General features: G+C 30.0%; 4 protein-coding genes across 7 annotated transcripts in view; 3 read left to right on the top strand and 1 right to left on the bottom strand.

Moving 5' to 3' along the window:
* Nucleotides 1-8614: 8614 nt before the first annotated feature.
* LOC106653402 (neuroblastoma-amplified sequence-like) lies at nucleotides 8615-15730 on the top strand. The gene is made up of 17 exons (XM_014372814.2): nucleotides 8615-8860; nucleotides 8929-9163; nucleotides 9240-9655; nucleotides 9747-10127; nucleotides 10188-10386; nucleotides 10473-10690; nucleotides 10751-11089; nucleotides 11160-11365; nucleotides 11428-11724; nucleotides 11787-12123; nucleotides 12184-12590; nucleotides 12660-12956; nucleotides 13022-13622; nucleotides 13686-14097; nucleotides 14166-15124; nucleotides 15200-15328; nucleotides 15441-15730. Exons 1-17 carry the CDS (start codon nucleotides 8768-8770, stop codon nucleotides 15714-15716), a joined length of 5802 nt encoding a protein of 1933 aa, XP_014228300.1. The 5' UTR covers nucleotides 8615-8767; the 3' UTR covers nucleotides 15717-15730.
* A 386-nt stretch (nucleotides 15731-16116) lies between these two features.
* Nucleotides 16117-18942, top strand: LOC106653426 (COP9 signalosome complex subunit 2). Its single transcript, XM_014372861.2, has 9 exons — nucleotides 16117-16554; nucleotides 16890-17084; nucleotides 17159-17284; nucleotides 17391-17558; nucleotides 17630-17804; nucleotides 17891-18029; nucleotides 18111-18327; nucleotides 18419-18559; nucleotides 18659-18942. Exons 1-9 carry the CDS (start codon nucleotides 16501-16503, stop codon nucleotides 18776-18778), a joined length of 1335 nt encoding a protein of 444 aa, XP_014228347.1. The 5' UTR covers nucleotides 16117-16500; the 3' UTR covers nucleotides 18779-18942.
* A 377-nt stretch (nucleotides 18943-19319) lies between these two features.
* Nucleotides 19320-21797, top strand: LOC106653523 (hydroxylysine kinase). Of its 2 annotated transcripts, XM_023459768.1 has the most exons (3): nucleotides 19320-19721; nucleotides 20244-20638; nucleotides 20884-21797. In XM_023459768.1, exons 2-3 carry the CDS (start codon nucleotides 20272-20274, stop codon nucleotides 21588-21590), a joined length of 1074 nt encoding a protein of 357 aa, XP_023315536.1. In that variant the 5' UTR covers nucleotides 19320-19721; nucleotides 20244-20271; the 3' UTR covers nucleotides 21591-21797. The 2 variants fall into 2 exon arrangements, with proteins under 2 accessions (XP_023315536.1, XP_014228482.1); XM_014372996.2 differs by lacking the exon at nucleotides 19320-19721 and having other exon boundaries at nucleotides 19831-20638.
* A 732-nt stretch (nucleotides 21798-22529) lies between these two features.
* The window catches only part of LOC106653522 (protein madd-4), a 97786-nt gene continuing 95387 nt past the window's right edge, over nucleotides 22530-24928 (bottom strand). For 2 of the 3 annotated variants that reach the window (XM_014372995.2, XM_023459760.1), the window contains 3 exons: nucleotides 24726-24898; nucleotides 24483-24636; nucleotides 22530-24394 (listed from right to left, as the gene is read on the bottom strand). In XM_014372995.2, the coding sequence (XP_014228481.1) occupies nucleotides 24279-24394; nucleotides 24483-24636; nucleotides 24726-24898 (443 nt within the window). In that variant the 3' untranslated portion in view covers nucleotides 22530-24278. The remainder of the gene's footprint in view (nucleotides 24395-24482; nucleotides 24637-24725; nucleotides 24899-24928) is intronic. The other variant, XR_001339412.2, reaches the window with a different exon arrangement.

Genomic DNA, 24928 nt, shown 5'->3' with positions numbered 1-24928 from the left:
ATAACGCTACGCTTCGGGCGAGCGTACGCGTGAGACTGAGAAGTTTGAAGCATAGCGTAGCAGCGATGCTGAGCACGGTGGAGCTTGCAGCGGCGCTCATACTTTCAGAGGGGCGCATGCCGCGGGCCGCCCACTTTTCCCCCCTTTGGCAGGCTAGCCCACCCTCTCTTTAATCCACATTATACCGGTGCATCTATAGATATTTCGACAGCATTGCTTCAATCATGATTTAAATACCAAAAATCAAGCACTGGTTCTATCCAAACTAATTTTCGGTCTATTTTATTCTTCATTTTTTTAAAGCTATAATACAGGAAAAAAAACACACCTGAATCAATTTGAAACGTACGAGAATCACTTTTTCTTACGAAGATTAGCTACTACTAAATCTATACTCACAGATAAGAAAACAATTTGCGCTTGCGTTAAAGTCACATTATCGTACAATCGTCTGAAAGTTTTTTATAGAGCTTCATACATAGTGAACCTTCAAATCAATTTGTTCCTTGCAGAAAAACTATTATTAGATTGAAGTTTATGTGTATTTGTATTTGTCAAATAAATGTACGAATAAATATCTATGAACAATATTGTGGACAACATTTTTTTACATCCAAAATTGAGAATTCTCTTGAAATAGTGTTGATATTTTAATCATGATGCATCTTTTGGTGGTTCAAAGTGTCATTTAAGAGACACGCAATCAAAGTACACGCCAATAATGCTGTAGCTTGCTGGTTTACATTAATATATCCCAGTAAGAATTTGAAGCTAATCGAAGTATCAATGTGCACTCTTACTCTACCCCTTTCGCATAGCTTTGCCAACCACAAGATATTCAAACGAACAATCCGTTACTGTCTTAAGGCTACGCTATCAGCATACGCGTCTTTAGTTTTCTATATGCATGTGTAACCGCAAATGGTAACGACGATCCTCGCAACTGCGAAAAGTAATTCAGCTTGTACAGCTGATCCGATTATAACTAATCCAACTATAACTAAAGACGTCAACTGCGTAAACGTTTTGACGTCCATAAAGACCAAAAATCCATGAATAACTCACTGCAAGGCATGCAACGTAGAAAATCTAACTGGATTATTTAGTTTTATTTTAAATCAAAAAAATAGGAATATTGTCGAATAGAAATATACTATTCAAACCAAAAATAACAAAAATAGTTAATTAAAATTGCATCAAGGCGATGCCAGAGCCAGAGTTAAAATAAACATTTTGAAATCCATTCTCGGAGACTTCTATGAACACTCATCATAAGAGCTGTATTATGCTCCTAAAAACATTAAAGTAATAGTTTTTATTTGCTGAATCAGTTTTTAAAATTAAAATAATATAATCCACAATACTGTGGACATTGGAAACAAATTTTCAAAACTTGAGTCTTATGTCACTTACTAACCAAATGTACAATTTCTCAGTTGTTACATCAATGAAAGAAAAGTAAAAGTTTTTTTTTTTACTAAACTGAATAATTAAAACGCTGAATTTCATGAATGGTAAATTTCTCAAATCGTGCAGTCCCAAGACATATACGTATAAAACGGATACAGTGTAAAGTATATATACGTTTTGGTGCTGAATGGGCGAGCTTGCCCGGAGAATCACGAGACAACGACCAACTGAACGAACGAACGAATAAAGCAAGCGAACGTGTTTCTCGTTAAGTGAAGCAATTACTCGACCTATCTATTACTTACATCTAGCGTCAGCAACTACCGCAACCTTTTAGTTTTGAAGAGTGCATTTACGGTATTTCAATCCACACAACCATAGCTACAATTGCGCTAGCTGTTACACTTACCAACGCTATCCATATCTATGCCGTAGTGACACAAGCTTCTGTTGATTTTTTTCTTTTGTAGCTTAGAGAAATCTATAGCACCTCTATCAGATTTTAACTCCTAACCGTCAATGAAAACTCAACTGAAAACTTTTATTACATTTTCTATTGGACAAGTCTTTGTGAGTTTTTCATACTTTTATTCTCATTCTTCTTATATCATTAACTCAAGTCCTTCAAAATCACATTAGATGTAATCAATACATTACGATTTCTGAATTCAACTTTTTATAATACAATTTTAGATATTAATAAAAATATTAAAGCTATAACGATGCAATCGAAAAGACAATTTTATTATGCCTTGAGGATTTTTATTAATCGTTGGTAAAATAAAATTTAGATATTTTTGCCATAAACAAATAAATACTTTCCCTTAAAATATATTTGCACAAAAAATGTAATTTCATAGAAAAAAAACAGTTGGCTAGTAGTTTATAAACCCCAAGTACAGCCAATCGAAAACATGAATTAGCAATAAATCTAAAAAATTATTGCACCTAAGAATATATTGGATAGGAAATAGACTTGTGCAGCAGTCAAAGACACCGCAACAGAGCACCTAATTGCCTTAGTCGAACTAAAACTTGCCGCATATCTTAATCGTTGATTGACGTTTATATATCCTGCCTATGGGCGTTTGTATACAACAATATATATGTATGTGTGTACAGCCGTAGAATTAACATATTGTTTGCCAGCTTGGACAGTAGAGCGTGATCGTGGATAAGCCACTCCAGGTCTGCGAGTACAACGTGTACGATGCAGGTGTTGACGATGCTCAAGGAGATACTGCGCGTTACAAAGCTATACATTGAATTTTTACATGTCCGTGAGCGCACATACCCTCTCACTTTGTACATCCTCTCTTACTCCGATCGTAACAGGTTGCTTATGTAGCAACATCCGACCTATAGGGAGATTGATACTCTTTGGCGGAACCAACTTGCTTCTCTAGTCTATATGTATGAAGCTCGCTTGTTTACTGTTCGACGAGAAAAGCAAACAGGGCTGTAAACTTTTACTCAAAGGCATGACCTATGCTTAAGCCTCTTTTTTCTTTGACTTTTGCATATTTTCTATCGATAACTAAAATATCAGTAACTCTAATCAACTATCAACCCTTGCTTACGTAGAATTTTCACGTCTTGTTTACACAATAATTTAAATAAATTTGAAAAATAAGAAAAATAAGAAAGTAAAAAGAAATCTACAGAAATATTGTAAATAAAAATTCTAAAAGGGTGTATTTTTTGAATACCATATTATTTAGAAAACGAGCATGGTTTTTTGAAGTCTAAACAAAAAATATATAATCTGTAACAGAGCGATATTGTAATTTTGGTATCGAATAACAATATTATCATCATTATTATTAATATTATATTATAACTAATATTATTAACAAACTACTTTTATTCGATTAAAGATCCACATTTTTATTGAAAATAATTCCCTCTTTGCGAATAGTATTTAAACGCGATTAAAAAAAGTCAAAATTTCGAAAAAGCGTTCGATAGGCCGTGCGTAACCTAAATAACATTTAAATTCGTCAAATAAATGCGTTACTTGTGCAAGATATAACACACAAAAATATCATAGCGAGTAAAAATTTCAGAAAATAAGAAGTAAAACAGAATTTTTAAGGAAAATAAAGGGCAAAGTTCTATAGCAGACACATGTGGAAATCGAGCGTAAAACAAGTACAAGGGAAGATATACTGTATACGCTTTGGATGGCAGAGCACGTGTGGGCGATCTATGTAAAATATTCAGATATACGGCACATGTGTATACATACATGCATATTATAGTTTGAAGTAGCTACATGCGCGTCGATTGACCAAAAGATTCTCGCAACCGAAATTCGTTAAAATTCCAAGCAGGGATCGAAGAAAAAGCAGCAAGCCTTCGACTTGGCCGTACCTAACGCTTCTATACTATAGATATGTGATGCTCCACTAGCGCATTAGATGGAATATATAAGGCTATTGCTTCGTCTTCCATGTCGTGCTTTATGTGTCCCAGGTAAATCAGAATTTGTAGCGCTAGTTTTGCTCCTGCCCCCCTGACTAGATGCATATTTTTTTAATGCAAGCTCCACGTCTCAGTTTTACTTAAACTTATTCAACTCCAATTCCGTAGAACTTTTTTTCGTTTCTTAATACACTAGCTTCATTCAACTTCATGTGACTGAAACTGACTCGTAGTTTGAAAATTCTAAACAATTTTACTAATGTTCAATTTGCAACACATTGGGTGAAATTTATACGAATGTATGATCATTGAAATGCATTTAACGTACCACCTCCTCATAAATACGTTTCATACATACATCTATTACAAATTAATCCAAATATAAGGAGAGTGATTTCCATGATCTAACTCTAGATAATGCAGTTATTTACACTTTCGCAACACAATTTTATTTTGTGCCATTCATTTAATAATTTAATGCTTATTCTTAGTAATCGTGTTAAATCTACTTATTTTTATTTTTATTTTTTTTTTTTAACAAAAAATACTATAGTAAAGAAATCGTTATTTAATAAAGTTCATAAAACGTGAACTAACTTCATTAATTATAGCAAAAACTAATCACAATCCTGAACAACTGTCTGCACCAAACTACTCATACATTTTTTTAAGAGAGAATCATTGTCGACCTTTGATAAGATTTTGCGCGTTTTAAATTTTAACATTATTTGGGCTCTGAAAAAACATGTCACAAAATCAGACATTAAAATTAAAGTAACCGATACTGAATTTCAATTATTTTTCTTCTTTAAGGTACTTTTACTTGAAAATGCATGTATATCATTACTGCTTTCTTTTTGCACATAATGTATGAAAAATGAATCAAAATACAATCACGTTCATTATTTTTAATGCGAAAATAAACAAAAAAGATTCAATTCTTTACTCAAATTTAAACATATTAATTGAAATTGCTCAAAAATCATGAAAATTAAATATAGTATATTTTGCGCCTAGGAAGTGAAAAACTGAAAAGTCTCAGAGCACCTTGAATTTATCAACCGAGGCTGATACCGTAACCATAATCGTGTTTGGTAATAAATGTGACTTGAGTAGCATTTACGATACAATATATAGAAAATTAAAAATAATTACACGAAAATTAATATCAAACTGAAAGAAGTTTTTTCCATCAGGTATACGGTATATCTATTTTCGTGTAAAATAATTAAAATTAATGTAATTTGAATCAAATTCAAAGAATTTTACATGAGTTTTTCATTATATTAATTGAAATATTATCAACCGTTTACATTTTTCAACATTCTTGATTTTTTTTTAATTATAAATGTTTACATTTATCTCGAAAAGCCTTACGAGATTGAACCCTAGGGTCTCAAATGAAAATTTACCAAAACTGAAAAAAATATATAGATCATTCTGCATTGAATTACTGTTTGCAGAGAAAAAGTGATGAATTTCAAACAAGCTGGCGAGTTTCTCTCTCTCTCTCTCTCTCTCTTTCTCGGAGTTTGTTTCCTTTCTTTCACTTTTGACTCGAACGTGATTAATATTGTATTCGAGTCGCAAGCGCAGTGTACGTGAGTGCTGACCAATGCGGATCCGCGTACAGAGCGATACAAATAATACGCCGGCGATTAATTAAGCTCACGCACTGGGGTATATATAGGTAGAACACATATATGGCATGTTTAAATTGAACATCCGACTAATTTGAACGTATACGTTTTAATTGACTGAGAATACACAAACTCGACACAATATAATTACAATATATGTATTGCTTCTTACGATACTTTAGTTTAATTAACCTGACGAATTGGTGTCAACCTAGCGTAACTTGCATCATATTAATAATCACGAGTTAAGGATCACAAGTTAAGTATATATTCGCCGTTGCTTACGAGTAAAAACACACATCATCGAAGCGCCGTGAAAAAAAGCACACCTCTTTGGATACCATGAAAAAAAACACACCTCTTTGGAACGCTGCGAAAAAAAACACACCTCATCGGAGCGCTGCGAAAAAAAACACACCTCATAGAATGCCATAAAAAAAACACAGCACATTGGATGCCGCGAAAAAAAACACAGCTCATTGGATGCCGCGAAAAAAACACAGCTCACTGGATGCCGCGAAAAAAAAACACACCGAATCGAAATTTGTTGCGTTTTTATTCTACTGTGTTTTTTTTCGCGACATCCAATGAGGTGTGTTTTTTTTCGCGGCATCCAATGAGCTGTGTTTTTTTTCACGGTATCCAATGTGCTGTGTTTTTTTTCATGGCATTCAATGAGGTGTGTTTTTTTTTCGTGGCGCTCCGATGAGGTGTGTTTTTTTTCACAGCATTCAATGAGCTGTGTTTTTTTTCGGGGCATTTTATCAGTAGGTTTTTTTTCGTAGCGTTTTTCACTGTGTTTTTACTCGTAAGCAACGGCGATATAATGGATATGAAATTTTACTTCATGCTACTTTGTATATTTGGAGTGTTTGATATGAGGCAAACTTTGAATTCGCTATTAAATAATTTCGTCTTAATAATTGCACAGTATTGAGAAACAATTTGATAAATTTGGTTGAACTGAATGACCATAAAAATTGTAACTAATTAAACTAATTTTAATAATACTAGTTCGCTCATAAAAAATCCACTAAATTCACAGGGTGTGCAAAGTATGTAATGCACATGGGAGATCATGTAATTTGGTTTATTTGCTTTTGCATACTAAGACTATAATGTACCTTTGTATAACAGTTTAGAGCAAACGCTGAGACAGTCGATGCCTACCTCCTAAATAACAAAAGTCAAAGGCATTTCTTAGTTCAGAAATTTTAAATAACGATAATAATCTTGTTATTGTACAATCGCATTTTCAGACACTTGTCCTTAAGATCAATATAATTTCAGAGCGTTGTATGTCTTCATAAACTATGCATATTAGCAGATCATGCAAGTTGTAAGTTTTGAACTTACTTTTGGGTGTAGACTACTGTTAAAAGTTCTCGAATAATGAACAAGACCTTCTTTACTCCCTAAATATAATTCAACGACGTCGTAGCGCTAAAAATTAAAAGTATACCTACAAAAATTGTAATCTAATTGGAAATTTTAACATTTGAAAATAAAATAAGTATAATGCGCTTTGCTCTAGCTCAGCGAACGTTCAAATGCTCATATATCGTTAAATTTTCTTGTGCTTAAAACTTTAAATGACTAATTAGTCTCAATTTGAAAACAATTGTATATACTTTTCCAATCTTGCACCGAACCTTTAATAGTCGCGTGGTTAAATACCCAGGTAATGAGCAGCGAGGCTTAGCGCATACATGTTAAAACATATGTGTAATCGAATTATCGATATCGAATTTTAGCTCTGTCCTATGAAACCAATGCTGCATATTAGCTGGGTTGTACTGCTTTTTCAAGTTTTTCTGGCTACTAAAAGTAACCCCAATGGCAAATTAATTATAGCCCTCTGAGTGGTACACCCATATTCATTTCGTCAAACACATCTTGTACCTTAAAGTTTGTTTTTTCATATTATCGGAAGAATTAAATGCTAAAGCTACCGTAACTAGATGACCTAATTATTATGTTTACAATATCATGCATTCACGATTGCTGTTGAAAATATAAATTTATTCACGCGAAAATATAAAAAGCTGGAGAAATAATTGATAAGTCGAAGAAATAAAAATAGAAATGATCAAACGCGTTATTTTAAATATTTTTTATTCTTTTTTTTACGTCGGCCTTGTACGTATCTTCTTCAACATACGAGCTTTTTTGATTCTTAATGCTGGTTGCTCCAGCAAGCCACACGCACACCTTGTACTCCATTCTAAATAATTAATAAATTATTGTTAAGTAATACGCTGAGCTCCATCATTGACTTATTACGTGGATACGTCCACTACAGCTTAGAAAAGTATTCAATAGAAATCTCAGAAAACTAAGAAGTCAGAACTTAAAAATTTCTATTTTTTTCTCATCCCCTTGAAACGTGTATGCAAGGATACATTAATTAGAAGGATTATATGTTTTAATATTTTTCTACAGTTAAAATTCAGGCTTCAAAAAAAAATATACAACCACCATTGACAATCGGAATTGAATTTGAATCGAAAGTGGTTTTATTGTCGATCATATTGTACAAATCTAAGTATATACGAAGCTTCGTTTTCGACAATTTGATTTGATTTGACAGTTTTTATTAGCGTTAAAAAATTTTACATAGCCACATTTCAACAACTAGTCTGATTCTTCTACTATAGCGAGATCTGTGGGAAGGTCGAGTTACCGGTATATTTACCGACGGAGAAATTAAGCGTATATTTTTTACATGTTTTACAATTCAAAATGTAAAGCAGTTTCGGGAAAATTTTTTTTGTTTTGAGGAGTAAGTGATCCAAATTTCAAGAATGTTTATTAACTAACTTTGTAATGAAGTAATAATATAATGCCAATGTCACAAAATTATTATTAATAACTAGATAGCAATTTATGAGTGAGATGTAAATAAAATTATCAAGTTTATTTTATTATTATAGTTATACTTATTTGCAAGCAAAAATAATAAGTACCTTTATCGAATTTTTGACTGAATTTGTAATAAAAATTGTGCGGTGACAATACTGCCCTCTCTCGGCTTAGCAATAAACGAAAGTCATTTGAGTAGCAGCTGTTGAGCGTTGACAGCACTGGTCTGCAATTGACATAATATAAATCTATCACATTGTTTTGGACATAAGCAGACAGCTCCACGTCATTTACGGGGAATTGATTTATATTTTCATGAATGATTGTCATAGCACTCTCATTCCTTATGTGAACATATTAATTTTAGTTACAAGATAAATTATACATGTTGTCTTCAAAAAGATAAATTTTATCCAATATTAGCATTAAAAATGATCGAAGAAAATTTGAGTGAGTCGAATAAAGAACCAATTTTGTATGAAGTTCTAGAATATTTTGTACGAAAACAAGAACCTGAACTTTTGGTAAAGTTTGATTTGAATTTAAAACTTGTCTTCAATCGTGTGAATAATCAAAAATCTTTTTTTAACAGAGGTTCAAAAACGACACATTACTATTACCTACAACAGGAACTATCAAAAATGCATTACGATATCTGAACAACAGGTATTCTTTGCCTGAAAGTATTTCATTACATGTAGGATATACATTGCCGTGGAAGTTTGCAATAGGTAATCAAGGGAGAGTTCTAGCTATTTTACAAGAGAATATCATAGAAATAAGGAGATCCAAAGATGAATATTCTACAATTTCTGGAAAAGCTTCTGGTAATATTGTTGTAACAAAAAAGAATCTGGAATCTTTATTTTTAATTTTATTAACATCATATATTTCACTCTGCAGCACCAAAAGATCCTTTTCCAGAGTGGAGAAAAATGGCTTGGAGTCCAGATGGCTCCATTTTAGCATTAGCATCTAGCAATGGATACGTATCATTTTATAACTCTTTTGGTAATAATATATTCAATATAACACCAAAATCAATGTCTCAAGATACAGACATTTTAGAAGCTGGAGATGCCACAGCTTCAATGATATTTAAGAAACCAAGAGTTGAAAGTGAAAAATGGAATTATGAATTTATAAGGGTTACTTATAGTGGTTTACTCAAATCATACTGTATATCTAGCAACAGCTTTAGTGAAAACCACATTTTCTCATTTGGAAACTTTTATAGAAATGGTGTAAGCTCCGTATGTTACAGCGAAAAACATAATTTATTTTACGTTGCTGGTAATTTTGTTTGTTCACAATTTAGTGTGAGTATGCAGAATTTTTAATTGAATTTTTTAATTATTTCAGTTACAGCGATTACCCACATATCAATATATATATCTATGTTATTTTTAGTGCTCAGCTTCACAAATTGGCTTGACATGTTGGCGAACTTTAAATGACCAGCCATATTATACATTAGCAGTTTCATCTCAAGATATTGATATGTACAAATCTAATTTTTCAATTTGGAATTTTATTCCTATGATTAAAAGTCGTGCACAGTCAATCATTTTTAAAATTACCATATCTCCAAACAACAAGCTTATAGCTTGTTTACATACTGATGGAATGATTTCTGTCTGGAGCATGCCAAATTTGAAACTTCAAAAACAATGGAAACTTCATGAACAACCAAATTATAATGCTGTAAACCCTCTGAAGACAACTAAATTAAAAAAATTAGTCAATATATCAGAATATCAACCTTTGGATATTGGATGGTGGTCTGATGATGTATGTTAAAAATGTTTTAAAAATAAATTCATGAAACCTACATTAATGTCAAATTTTCAGGCAATTATTATAGCTCGATATTCTGGATCCATTTCTGTGTGCTCTGTGAGTAATCTGAAAAATCTTTTAGGAATCAATCCTGAATTTTTATACAGTCATCCTCAAATAGCTGAATTGGAACCATCTAAAGGATTCCTTTGCTTAGATTGTGAAATGTTAATAACTAGTACTAAAAAATATCACGAATCAACAATTGATGGTAACTTGAAAGATATGCAATTTTTCTTGAACATGTAATATTGAAATAGAAAATTGTGGCTATTAATATTATTTTTTCTGCTTCAGAAATGTCAGAAAATGATAAAGATGATGACGAAGTTGTATCATTTTCCATTTTAAGCTACTTTAAAACTTTGATTCAGTCAACTTTGTATTCAATAACAGACATAGAACATTTTCAACCCAAAAGGAAAAAATCAAAAATATTTTATAGAACTTATAGACTGATAGGTCTTAAAAGTAGAACACCAGAAGAATTGTATGCCAAAAAAATGGAAATAGAGGTACAGTTGAAAATAATATTTTCTACAATGCATAATTACATTTTTTAAATATTTTTTTAGGAATATGAAGAAGCATTAAATTTAGCAAAAACATACAATTTAGATCCTGACCTTGTTTATCAAACTCAGTGGAGAAAATCAGGATTTTCTATGGAATCCATTCATGAACATTTGAGTAAAGTTAGCAAAAGATTATGGGTCTTAGATGAATGTATATCTAGAGTTCCTGAAACTTTAGAGGCTACTCGTGAGCTTTTAAATTTCGGTCTTCAAGGCACCAACTTAGAAACTTTATCAGCCATTGGTGAAAATGATAGTACAATGGATATAATAAAATTTACTCAAAGAGGAGAAGACAATGATAATGATCTTGATGACGGCGATAGTCAGTTAAAAAAAGTTGGTTTAAATTATCAAATTATAAAAATTTGATCATAGTAGAAATATTTCTGATTGATTTTTGTTCTAGATTCAAAAAATGAATAAAATTTTGGAAACTATTACTCAAAATACTTTATCAAAATCTCAAAAACAATTAATGCAGTACAGAAAAAAAATTTTAGATCATTTGGATAAATTGCAAACTTACGAAATTTTTATTGGATCACAATCTAAATTTGATAAAGATTTTTATACTGTATTTAGATCTAGTACTCCCGTAGAAAATGCCGTCAAGTAAGTATTAATATGGTAAAATCAAATCTAAAAGCACATATTTTATAAATATTTCTTCCAAGATTTGCTAAAAGCGGAGATGTTCAAGGTGTAGAAATAATGTTTTCGTATTATGGAGCATATTTAATACCGCATTGGTTGATGATTATTAGCTACTTTCCTGAAACCTTACATCCAGAAAAATATCGAAAACTTTTACCAGAATGCGATGGAGATGGCCGTTTGTTTTTATTATATCAAAAAGAAATTAGGCCAAAAGATTGGGTTGAAAGAAGTGACTTTTCTGCCTTCATTGACCTGGAGACCTACGATGATGCAAATTATATATATGAAGAAAAAAATTCTTATTTAGTTTATAGGTAACAATTATAATTAATAACAACGATTTTTAAATCATTTATCAAACTTTTATTTTAATTAGGAATAAAGAATTGACTCAAGACTTATTACAAAAATGGTATAAAAATCGAGCTTATGAAATTGAGCATGATAGCCGTTTGGTTGATAATGCTCTAGCTTTGGTGAACATTGGAAAATCTCACAATATTCAAAATTTAGAAAACACAATTTTTGAATTAGAAACATTGGATGATTTAGTATACAAAATTGGATTAGAGGAATTATCTCTAACTGAATTAGAAAAGTTAAATGACTTAGAAAAAATGAAATTATTAATGTCAAAGGCTGATGAAGATAGTTTTGTTTATTATTTGAAAACGATTCTACTACCATATTCAAGGAGAAGAAAAAGATATCTTGTAAGATTTTTAATACTTCATTAACTTTGTACATTAGTTTGATTTACAATTTTTTTTTAGGGTAACACTTTAGAAAAAGATGTTCTATATGACTACTTGGTTCACTTAAGCAAAAGAAATTTGATTTATGCTGTGAAATTTTTCGAATATTTGAAATCCTCATGTGATTCAGAAGTAATCGATACTTTTGGGAGTATTACTTTACTGGCAATGGATTGCATATATGCATGTGATGATATTGATATGTATTCTAAGGGAAAGTCTATTTTTGATTCGATTTCAAATCATTTAAGTGGACAAGAAGAGAGTAGCAAATTATACAAAGAATTAGAAAAAGAACTTAAAACTTTAATGACTCTAAATAAATATGGAGTAAAAATTCCATTGCACCAGATAAAAATTTGCAGACAAAATAATGAAAGAGCCAAGGATTTACTTTTATCAATGAGTGAAAATTTAGTAAAAATGTATTTTTAATTTATTCTTATTAATGGTTGAACAAAACTTAGTATTATATTGCTAAAATTGTTTTTCAGATACAACTGTCCAAATGAAAAAAATTGGACTCAGTTACTCAATGATATGCTTGATATTCAAGAGCAAGTATTGAATTGCATTGACATAGAAATTTGTTTTGAAATTTGTATGGTAGCCAGATTAAAATCCAAATCTAAAGCATCTATTCAAGGGTGCATTAATTTGATAGAAGTAAAGAAAAAAAAATCTTCTCTCAAAGTTTCTTATGAAAGAGCAATACAGCTTATTTTACAAGCAAGTAATGATTATTTTAATAATTCTCAAAGTCTTATGGATCCTGAAATAGACTTAGCAAGGTAATTAGGAATTTATACAACATATTGAAAAAGTAAAAAGTAATTTTTATATTTCTGAATTTCAGAGAGTGTCTTCAATTGATTTCTTTTAATGAAAAAACAATTAAAGAAGAGTATGATCTTTTAGAGTCACTGCAGATTCTACATGAATTTAATGTAGACATATTACCAATTCAAGTACGAATGACACAAGATAAATTAAAACTCATCAATGACTGTTTGGACAGTAAACTGGATGCATATAAAAATAAACAAAAATTATTGAATCTAGCAGAATATTTGAGAGTAGAAAATCGGAATAGTAAACTTAGAGAAAATAAAGTATTGAGTTTAATTGCAAGAAAAGCTTATGAAATCAGAGACTATGTTTTTTGTTCAACTGTAGTGAAACAAATGATGAAAAATAATTATCAAGCTGCTTGGAACATTGCATTAGATTTAGCCTACTGTGATGATTATCCAGACCTACAGTGTCGATTAAACTGCATATGGTTTGCAGTAAGTAATGGGCCTAGTAATATGATTGAAGACTTATTAAAACGGGCTAATCTATTACAAGTTCAAATTCTTAATATTGAATTACAAAATTTAGTTCCAACTGACAATGATAGTTCTGACAATGATGAAGAAGAAAATTCAAATACAGCCAAAGAGGAATCCAGAAAAGTAAATTCGCAAAATGCCATTACTAAAAATTAATATTTGCATAATTTAATTTTTCTATTTCAGGCCAAATGTGAAGATGAAGAATGCAGGCCTAATATTGTCCAAACATCAACAGATTTAGTCAAAAGTTCAGCTCAAAAGGTAACTCAGTCAACTTTTGAATTGATTAGGAATGCTGGGAACACAAATTTTTGGAAATCCAAACTAAACTTTAGCTTTACCGAAGCTGAAAATAAATATATCAAACAAGAAGAAATTATTGATTCCAAAGCATCCCAAAAAAATAAGCAGAAATTCTTTTGTTTCTATGAAACTTTGAATGAGAATTTTGGTATCAGCACTTTGAATACCAAATACTCAAAATATTCTAAAGTAGATACCGATAATAAATTACAACTGTATCAAACACTCATGAGAATTTCTTTGCTAAGTGAAAATGCCTCATGTGGGACCGAAATTAGTGATATCAATCATCGTAAGTATAGTGTAATGCTTTCAAAATTTTTTCAATCGATAATATTTTAAACACCTATTAATTTTCAGTTTTGCTTGATTGTGCTAAGTATACCATTTTGGAGGATTGTAATTTAGGTTTGAGTTACATTTTGAATATAAATGATGAATCTGTTTCTAAAGTTACAGAACTTTTTGAAATTTCTCCATCAGATACAACTTTTACTGAACTATTGATATACTTTTCTGCTTTAAAACTTTACTTAAGAATGGCTCCAAAATCTGATGAAGTATTTTCCTATGATCCAAATGAATTAATTAAATATATATTTTATACAAAATCATCCTCTTTGATTGAGCAAGAAAAAATATTGATAGAAAATATGAACTTACTGTTAAATGCAAAAACTCAGACAGAAGAAACAAATGTTCAAATTACCATACATGCAAATAAAAATGAAATAGAAAACACATTTACAGTTGTAGAGAGTAAAAAAGAATTTGATACTCCCGTTAATGTTATATATATGGATGAGAGCAAAAAAATAAATTCAGATTTATTGTATCAACCCGAAGCAGCAGATGGATGGAGTGATGACTGGGGAGATGAATGGGTGGAAGAATCCAATGATATTCAAGAATCAAAATATGAGGAGGCCATTGATGATGAAACCAATCATGTAGAAGAATTAAAAGATGAGAAAGTACTCAATCTTATTGAAGAATCAAAAAATGAGGAAGTAGTTGATGATGCAGGGTCATTTATAATGACAGAAGTAACAGAAAATTATCTGATACCAGAAAATGATGAGAGTTTTGAACAAAAATGGTCAAAAATACAAAATATCGATGACTTCAGGGAAGCTAAACAAATAATATTCCAAAAATTGAAAGAGAAAAATTTAAATACTGATGATAATGAAATATACACTTGCACATGGAAAATGTTAACTAAACTTGTAAATATAGATTCCAATAGTAGCATAGCTACTGATATATTTTGTCAAGAGATCAAAGATTTTTTACAAAAAGGCTTAACTTCAACCGATGTAAGTTTATTACAATTAAAATCATCAAACATATAAATAGTAAATATCATTTACTGATGTAAATAATTTTATTAGATTTTAGTCAAATTTCTTAATACTGAGGAAAGTATACTTACTCCAGAACAAAATATTTATTTAAAGTTATGTTCAAAGCAAATGCAACTTCAAAAAAATGCTATTGACTTTATAAAATTGAATTATGAAGTAAGTTGTTAAATTAGTTATAAATTTGAAGGATTTTTTTATCTTTGATTGTGTGATTATAATAATTTACCAAGAGACTATTGTGCTTATTTTATTAATTTTTATTTTTCAGTCTTTATCTCTCAATTCTATTATTTTGGAAGAAATCTTCTTCAACAATCTTACATCTTCATTTGCAGTCAACCATGACTTGTACAATAAAATATTGGAAGTGGTTTTTGAAAATCAAAATTTGTTTGAAATTGAAACAAATGTAAAAATATTGATTGATCATTTAATCAAAAATCAACATATTTCACACGCAATAGCTTTACTGAATCAACTGGAAGGCATACCACCAGCTCTTAGTACATATGAAAATTGTTTCAAGTTACTGTTAAAAAAATAAATAAATTATATATAAGGCTAAAATTGTTAACAATATAACACTTTGATAATATTATATATAAATATATGATTTTGTTGATATCTTTGTTTTTTTTTTTAATTTTCGTGCCACATTAATCTCATGTAACTAGTTTAAAAATGTATAATTCTGAATCCTATGATCAATAATTTTACACAATTAATTATCCACAATCCATGCGAGTAATAATATAATATCTGAAACATAGTTAGAAATCACTTTAAAAAATTACACGACACTTCATACTTAATTGCACTTAGCAATGTCATATTTACTTCACGTCAGTTTTGGTATGCTAACCGGCGAAACTGAATTGGATTTGGGATTCTTCAGTCACAACATGTAAACGGATTAAAGTAAACGCCGGTTCGTTCGTCGCTAGCAGCAACATATTCACATTATGGGACGCACACGCTGAGTTTGGCAGGCATGGTAGTGAATTTCTGCACTATAGGGGCGGGATAGTGGATTGAAGCATTACTCCGTATCCTTTTGGTTTACCAGTCCGGCTTGCTTAATTATATTCATGCGTGTATACTCAGTAAAAAGCGTAAAAGTTGAATTACTTCGAATAGACTTTTTTTCTTTCTGCCTTTAGAAATTTCGATAACATCTACAAGGCTCAACCCACCACAAGCATAACAAATCGCAAAAACAGAATCGTGTTAACCAAGTTATCGCACTTGCGTCGATACTGTGCGAAAGTTTCGCTGTTTTTATTAAAATTTCAATTTTTTTTTATAATTAGTTGTATAAAAGTTAAAAAATGTCTGACGGTGATGATGATTTCATGTGTGAAGAAGAAGAAGATTACGGTTTGGTGAGTAAACTTATCACCTTCAAAATTTTGTAAATATCAAAGACTTGTAAAGTAAGGTTATACATGGTTTCATTATCATTTCTAATATAATTATTATGCCTTATTATTCAGAAGAATTTCAATTGATATAATTACGTTATATTTATGTCAAAAAGTCACATCAATCTCTGCAGTTCATACTTGAAATATTTGATGAAAAATAAATGACTAAATATTCTAAATTTTCTGAAAAATTCAAATGTCAATCATTAATGTTTGTGTTTTGATATAAATTCAATTCTTCAATTCACTATTAGTAATAACTAAATACTCATTACACAAATGTAATATTTCAGGAATACTCAGAAGACTCTAATTCAGAACCTGATGTTGATTTAGAAAATCAATATTATAATAGTAAAGCACTGAAAGAGGATGATCCTAAGGCAGCCCTACAAAGTTTTCAAAAAGTTTTGGACTTGGAAGGTGGAGACAAAGGAGAATGGGGGTTCAAAGCTCTCAAACAAATGATAAAAATAAATTTCAAACTAGTGAGTTGAACAAAATTTTTGGAACATTAAGCAAAAATTGCCTTCTTTATTTTGATTTATGATATCATGTTTAGGGCAATTACAAAGAAATGATGACTAGGTATAAGCAATTACTTACCTACATCAAAAGTGCAGTTACAAGAAATCACTCAGAAAAATCAATTAATTCTATTTTAGATTATATTAGTACATCAAAAAATGTGAGTATATCTTTATGAAGTTTTTTTATAATATATCCATACGCGTTATGATTGTATAAATTATTCACAGGAATCTTTACAAATAATATTATGTGCATAATTTCAGATGGAACTACTGCAAGATTTCTATGAAACTACATTAGATGCTTTAAAAGATGCCAAAAATGATAGACTGTGGTTTAAAACTAATACAAAGTTGGGGAAGTTATATTTTGACCGATCAGATTTTAACAAATTAGCTAAAATTTTAAAACAACTGCATCAAAGTTGTCAAGTAAAATACTACCATCAATTAAATTACAATAGTATAAACTATTCTTATTAATATTTTCTATTGCATTTTAGACTGACGATGGAGAAGATGATTTAAAAAAGGGTACTCAACTATTAGAAATTTATGCTTTAGAAATACAGATGTACACTGCACAAAAGAACAATAAAAAACTTAAGACCCTCTATGAGCAAAGTTTGCATATTAAAAGTGCAATTCCACATCCTCTCATTATGGGCGTTATTAGGGGTATGTTAAATATTTTAAAAATAATTGATTTTAAATTTTTTAATAATAGTTATATTATAATTATCTAAAATATTTAAAAAATATAGAATGTGGGGGTAAAATGCACTTGAGAGAAGGAGAATTTGAAAGGGCACATACTGACTTTTTTGAAGCATTTAAAAACTATGATGAATCAGGTTCTCCACGGCGAACTACGTGCTTAAAATACTTGGTTCTTGCGAACATGTAAGTTTGATATGTCAATAAATATTTATAATAATGGCTAAAGTATATCTAAAGTCAATTTTAATCATTTTTTGTTTACAGGTTAATGAAATCAGGTATTAATCCTTTTGATTCTCAAGAAGCCAAACCTTACAAAAATGATCCTGAAATTTTGGCAATGACTAATCTTGTAGTTAGTTATCAAAATAATGATATCAATCAGTTTGAATTAATTTTGAAACAAAATAGAAACAATATTATGGATGATCCTTTTATCAGAGAACACATTGAAGATTTACTTCGTAACATAAGAACACAGGTATATTAAAATATTATTTCAAAATAAAATAGAACCAAACATTTAGTTGAATAAAGTTAATTAATCGTTTTTACTTCATTTTAAATTTTAGGTCCTCATAAAATTAATAAAACCTTATACAAGAATTCATATTCCATTCATAAGCAAAGAACTTAATATTGATGTTACGGAAGTTGAAAGTTTACTGGCTTCATGTATCTTAGATAACACGATCCGTGGGCGTATTGACCAGGTAAATAATAATAAAGTTTTAAATAGTAGTAATCAAAAATATACAAATCGCTTGAAGTATACTATTTTACCAATTTACAATAAACAAAAATATTTTCAGGTAAACCAAGTTCTGGAACTTGATAGAAAATCTGTCTGTGCTGCTCGGTACAACGCCTTAGATAAGTGGACAACTCAACTTGAATCATTGCATTTGGCTATTTTGAATAAAATGTCGTAAATTTAAATACTTGAACAGCAACTAATAACATCATATATCTGTTATAAAATAAACTGTAATATTTGATGCCAGACTTTTTTTAGCCAACGTTATCAAATTATTTTATTTGTGTTACAATTTGTTAACTATTTCTTTTGAAGATTCAAATTTTCAATCTTACTTTTACGATTATTTTGATTTTTTAAATGTATCAAAACCATTAAGGTATTTTCTAAATAATATGTTAATCAAAATAAAGTGAATTGAGCTCAGTAAATTTTATTATTTTTTAACAAATAGGATTCCTGAAACAAGAAAATTACATCAAAATATAAAATATTTTATGAACCAAATTTAGCGAGGGCAAAGCAGAGTTATTCATTTGGATTCACTCAACATTTTCGAAAAATCCATTTGCTATTTAATTATGTTATATATAGTTAAAAATGTCGACATGGTAAAAATACAAATTTTTTGTTTAAAAATGTACAATTGAATATTTCAATATTGCAACTTTTTTTTTCAAGGTCATTTCATTTCTTTTTAGCTGTTGGAAATTTAACTTTCAAATTTACTAATACGGGACCTACTTTGCCAGCACTACTTTCGGTATATAAAATATACGCATCAATTCACAGATACCAATGTAAACATCAAAGGTAGCTACTAGGTACTCCTACTGATTCAGTTAACCCTTTTGATGGATCAGATAACATATGTTTCGACTAAGTGGAAATACATTTTTCCACAATTCACGTCTGGAAATGTTAATTGCCAATTTCTATCGAAGTTCAAAAGTTTCTCGTAAAGAGTTTTTATTAGTAATGTAATTTTACTTGTAAAATTAAAACTTGATAAAAGAGTTTCAATGATTAAGATATTCAATTTCAATATTATTGTATTTTCATTTTGTTTAAGAATAAATCTATTCCATTATTTACCAATAATAACGTAGAAATCCGAGGTAAGTTAAAAAACTGTCCTAAATCTTAGTACAATATTATAAGCCTCTTTATGGATTGATAAATGTCTAATATAGTATAAATTTGAATGAACATGTTGACGTCCGTATTGGTCGGTGGAATATCAAATAATATCTTCAAAGATCAAAATAAGAACAATTTTTCATGAAATAAATTAAATGTTGGAGATAGGAACGAAAATTCTTGAGCTACCGGCGTTAAAATAAGATAAATATCTCATTTTCCGACAATTTTTTCATTATTCTTGAATTAATTTTTGTAGGCCATACGTAATCGTCACTGTTTTATTACATTATCAAGTTGTTATCAAGACATACAGCGTGATAGATAGCGACAATCCAGTTCAATTGTCTTCCCCCACTCGTTTTCAACATCGTTTGTAAGACCCTGTAGTTACAATCATAAGCGGAAAACTCAGCCAGTTCTCCTGAAATGAAATAACACTTAACTTGTCAGATTACATTCGTTTAATCTCACAATTATTTTTTAATAATTTTCAACAGCTCAATATCAAAAAATTATTTTGTTACAATGGCTGACGAATCGTACATTTTGAAGCCAGGTCAGCTAATCAAAGCACAAATAAACGAAGAAGATGTGAAGCAATTGCTCAAATTACGCTATGGTTTTGAAGTGAGTCAAGTTACCGAACTCGATGCCTACGACGATCGCAACTATCGAATACTTTGTAAAACAGTAAACAATCCTCATATTTCGTCGTTGGCCGAAGATGGATATGTTTTTAAGATTATTAACTCATTAGATTCACAAAAAATAGGATTTTTCGAAGCTCAGAATGAACTGCTTGTCTACCTCAACAAAAAAAATTTTGTTTGTCCAATTCCAGTTAAACAAATTAATGGATCCTATTACTCTGTCGAAAGTATTGGACCCGAAGGTAACTGTTCTTTTTTATTTGAGGAGATTAGTCAATTATATTTGTAATTTTTACTTAGCTTTTAAATGTTACTTTTACCCGATGAAAAAATCGAGTCTGTTTTAGAACAGCATATAATAAAAAAGATAATTTTGGCTTTAATTCATTAAATTTAATACAGAGAGATGAAATCTACTATCTTTATCTTTATGAAAAATATTCTCTTTCAGTATGAAATTTTTAAAATTAAAATACTTTTTGTGCAGGTCAACGACATCTTTTGCGCCTTCTGAAATATATACCAGGAGACGTTTTACAAAATTCTCCAAAATGCCCGGAACTATTAAAACAAGTGGGATTATTTACCGCTAAATTTGACGATGCTTTGAAAGATTTTTCTCATCAAGCTTATGAAATTCAAAAATCGCTCTGGTCGCTTGAGTCAATTCCTAAACTTCGTGACTTTGTTCATGTTCTCAAAAAGAGCACGGAGATTAAAATAATTGAAGAAATTCTTCATACTTTCGAAAATCGTGTAATACCATTATTAAACAAGTTAGAAGTTGGTATTATTCACGGAGATTTAAATGAAAATAACATAATTGTAAGCAAAGGTGGAAAAAGCGTTGAGGCCATCATTGATTTCGGCGATTCGCATAAAAGTTGTTTGGTATTTGAATTAGCAATATGTCTCTGCTACATGATAACTCAATATGAAAATATTGAATGTGCCAAACATGTTATTGAAGGGTACAGAATGATTCGACAGCTCACGCACCAAGAAGTTGAGATACTCAAATTGTGCGTGTGCGCAAGATTTGCTCAAAGTTTAGTCATGGGTACATATTCTTATCTAAAAGAACCTCAGAATCACTATTTAATTAGAACACACTCACTCAAGTGGCGTTTGCTCAAAGAACTGTGGTGTATGAAAGATGAAGAAGCTTTAAAACTTTGGAACATTAAACTATGATTCGTGATTATTTTTTAAGTTGTATTTTCAGACATACATAACATGTTTGATTTTTTTATGAATCCACGTAAACGAATTAGAAATATCAAGAATTTCATTCATTTTAAAGCCTCTTTGGATCAATTTGAGAAAGAATGTAATATATTTCAGACTTTTTGTTCTATAAACTTTTTCTCTAAACTCGATAGTTTATGAGATAAAAAATAATAACATTTTTAAAGTGAATTTTTTCATTCAAGCCGCCACTATGTTAAGAAAAAAATATTTTTTGACAAAACTAACCATGGGTTTTACAGTAGAGACTGCGAGGGCACGTTCTACGTAGGTTAAACCATACAACATTGATAACTTGTTAAAAAATTCAAATGAAAAAAATGTTGACCTCAAAAACACGTTTTTTGTGTAAATTTGCAATTTTTTATAATACATTATTAATTTACACAATTTTAAATAACACCACCGGAAAGTACACCCTGAAAACTCTAAAGAATAATGGTTGCCATAATTTTTTTCGTGTTGATTGAGACATGGTAAGAGCGCAAAGTTAAATGTCAGAATCGTGTCCTCCCGGCGTTAACGAGTATAAAAAAAGTCCAGATCGCTAGATCGTAAGGTTGCTTTGATTGTCAAATTCATTGAACATTTGTTGCTTGTGCAACCAAGTGCTATTATAACACAAAAAATAAGGGTATATAAAAAAACCTAGATTATATGCAGCTGGAATTGTATTAATTACTCAAATAATTGAATTTCAAATATCCTTCACAACCGAAAATTGTAAAAATAAAATTTAATATTTTTTTACTGCAGTGAAACTAGAAAACAATATTTAAACAATGTAACTAACCATTTCGAAATAAAGAGTTCAGATATTGGAAAATAATAAGATTATTTGGGGGAATATATTTTGGTATATTATAATTTTAATACACACTCATATACGCGTACATATATACATTTTATTTGTGTGCTCATGCATATGAGAATCAGGCAGTTGCAATATTTACATAAGTGTAATAAAGTTTTATAAATAACTTCGTTTCGTATCATTAATTATATTATAATATTGAGTTTGAGGAGAAACCACTTTTGCTATGTACAAAAATCGTAGTTCCTTTTCGCCCTCTTATTCACATGATAAGGCAAAAATAAATTTCATTTCATATTTCAAACCAACAATCGCCGATAAACATGTTCTTTTTACGAGTACTTTTCTGCAAAAGTTAATATTATCTTTGTTTTTACTCGATTTTATACTTTAGAAAACTAACCAGAGTGATGCTTTCTATAGAATATGAGAATATTCATACAAGATATATTGATATAAGATAGCTATCGTTCATTAACGATATTTACAATAAATTTTTACTTTGAGCAAGTGAAGTTGTTACACTCCAAGAGTGTATCCATACAAATTTTACTCGCCAAATTTTTTATAGGAAGTTTTTTTACTTAAAGACCTTAGTTTCTATACTTTAAATAGTACAAGTAACTTAATTTAATATGATGATTTATGTAATATATAAAAATCTTTTTACAGAACTACAATTCACAGTTACAATTATTAAATACGTAGTAAAAATTGTAAATAAAATGCAAAAATTGAGTGTGAGCACAAGAATACAATTTTCCAGTCGTTCAATTGGAATAGAAGATGTAAATCTGAAATTGAACAAAAATTTTTCATTGTATTTATGCAAGAAATAACTTCTTGATGTTATAAAATTAAATTAAGACTTACGAAGACAAAATTACTTCAACATACTTTCATACATTTTTAAAATTAAACTAATTGTTTCGGCGTCCACACCATTAATATAAAAAAAGTTTAATATATCATTTTATCTTATAAAGTCAAGCTTCATTCACTTTAATTTGGCCCGATTACTGCTATGCCATTCATTTTTGAGGCAAATTTGTCGATGGCGAGAGTACGTTAACAATAAAAAACCATCTCTACATTATATTTTAAATTGCCCTTACCATCAAATTTTTATCCGTTTCACCTTGTAGTGGATAATCATCTGTCAAAGGATTTCTGACATACTTGTTATTTTAACAAAATATTATTTTACAGTTGCCTGTACATATTTGTTATTGCTTAAATCTATTGGCTTCACAAATTCATCCTGTCAGGACTTATTTTTGTAGGCATACGTCGAGTAATTTGATACATACAAATATGCATATGTTGTATATTTTGAATAATCCACTTTGTGGTAGTTCTTTTTCCTTCAGTTAACAAATTCAACTTTTACGATTAAAATTCGAATTCATATAGAACAGATATATTTTAAGAAGATGAAATAAACATGATAAATCAAAAACTAATATTTTTCATTTCAATTGATAACATGATACAAAAAATTTGATTATTCTTATTGAATGGAATAAGCATCAAGGAAATTCAGCATTTAATTTCAGTCTTAACAATTATTTTATAAAAAAAATCGCAATTTTTTTTGCAAATCCAAATTTCTACCACATGGTAATTAATACATTCGAGGTATTGATTATATTTTGGGGCTTTAACTAGTATACCATTGAAAAAATCAGTGAAATAAAATTTCTGTTGACATTAAAATTTTTAGTCAGAGCTGTATTTTTATCCAATTCAATCAAAAGATGCCGTGTACTAGCGTCAGGTATATCAAATTATTTTTTTTGGCGTATCGAAGACCATTAAATTCATACTTTTTTATCTTGATGACAAGAATTGCAACATTGCTTCGCATAAAGAGGCACCCGGCACATTCCCATCAATTTTACTCGTCCACAGAGTTTCGAATGATCTTTACAGTCATCTGCCCGAAAATTTGTAGTATTTATTATTCATTTCATTTTTGTTTAAATTCAAAAATTTTAATTTTGTAAATTATTGTATTCAGTTACCTGAAGATTTTGCACATGGTGGACCTCGACATGTCTTCATGACAGGTGGTCGAGGTAAATTTCTACACACGTTTCCAGCGGGTTTCTTGGTACCGTACCAAACGCATTGCAATATTCTATATTTTATTCCATCTTCTTCGCATGAAGCCGAACACTATTTTAACAGTGAATTAGAATGTGAATTATTAAAATATAAAAACTCAAGCTTTGAAAGATATGCATCAACTTTGTTAAATAATTTACCTCTGACCATTCACCGACCCTCCAAACTCCTTTACAAGCATCATTGTAGCATTCTTGTCTTTGGGGTGGTCTCATTGACTCGTCGCATTTACTCATGTCAACTACAGTCGAAATATCAACACCTTCGCTCGTCTCTTCAGCGAGCCGACAAGATATCTCTCTTCTTTGCATAGCTGTAATAACAAAAACATGTTATTGTAGTC

Source organism: Trichogramma pretiosum, unplaced genomic scaffold, assembly GCF_000599845.2.
Source record: "Trichogramma pretiosum strain Unisexual culture from Peru unplaced genomic scaffold, Tpre_2.0 scaffold60, whole genome shotgun sequence".
NCBI lineage: Eukaryota > Metazoa > Arthropoda > Insecta > Hymenoptera > Trichogrammatidae > Trichogramma > Trichogramma pretiosum.
The sequence above is the reverse complement of the archived record's forward strand: the minus strand, read 5'-3'. Positions and strand labels throughout refer to the sequence as shown.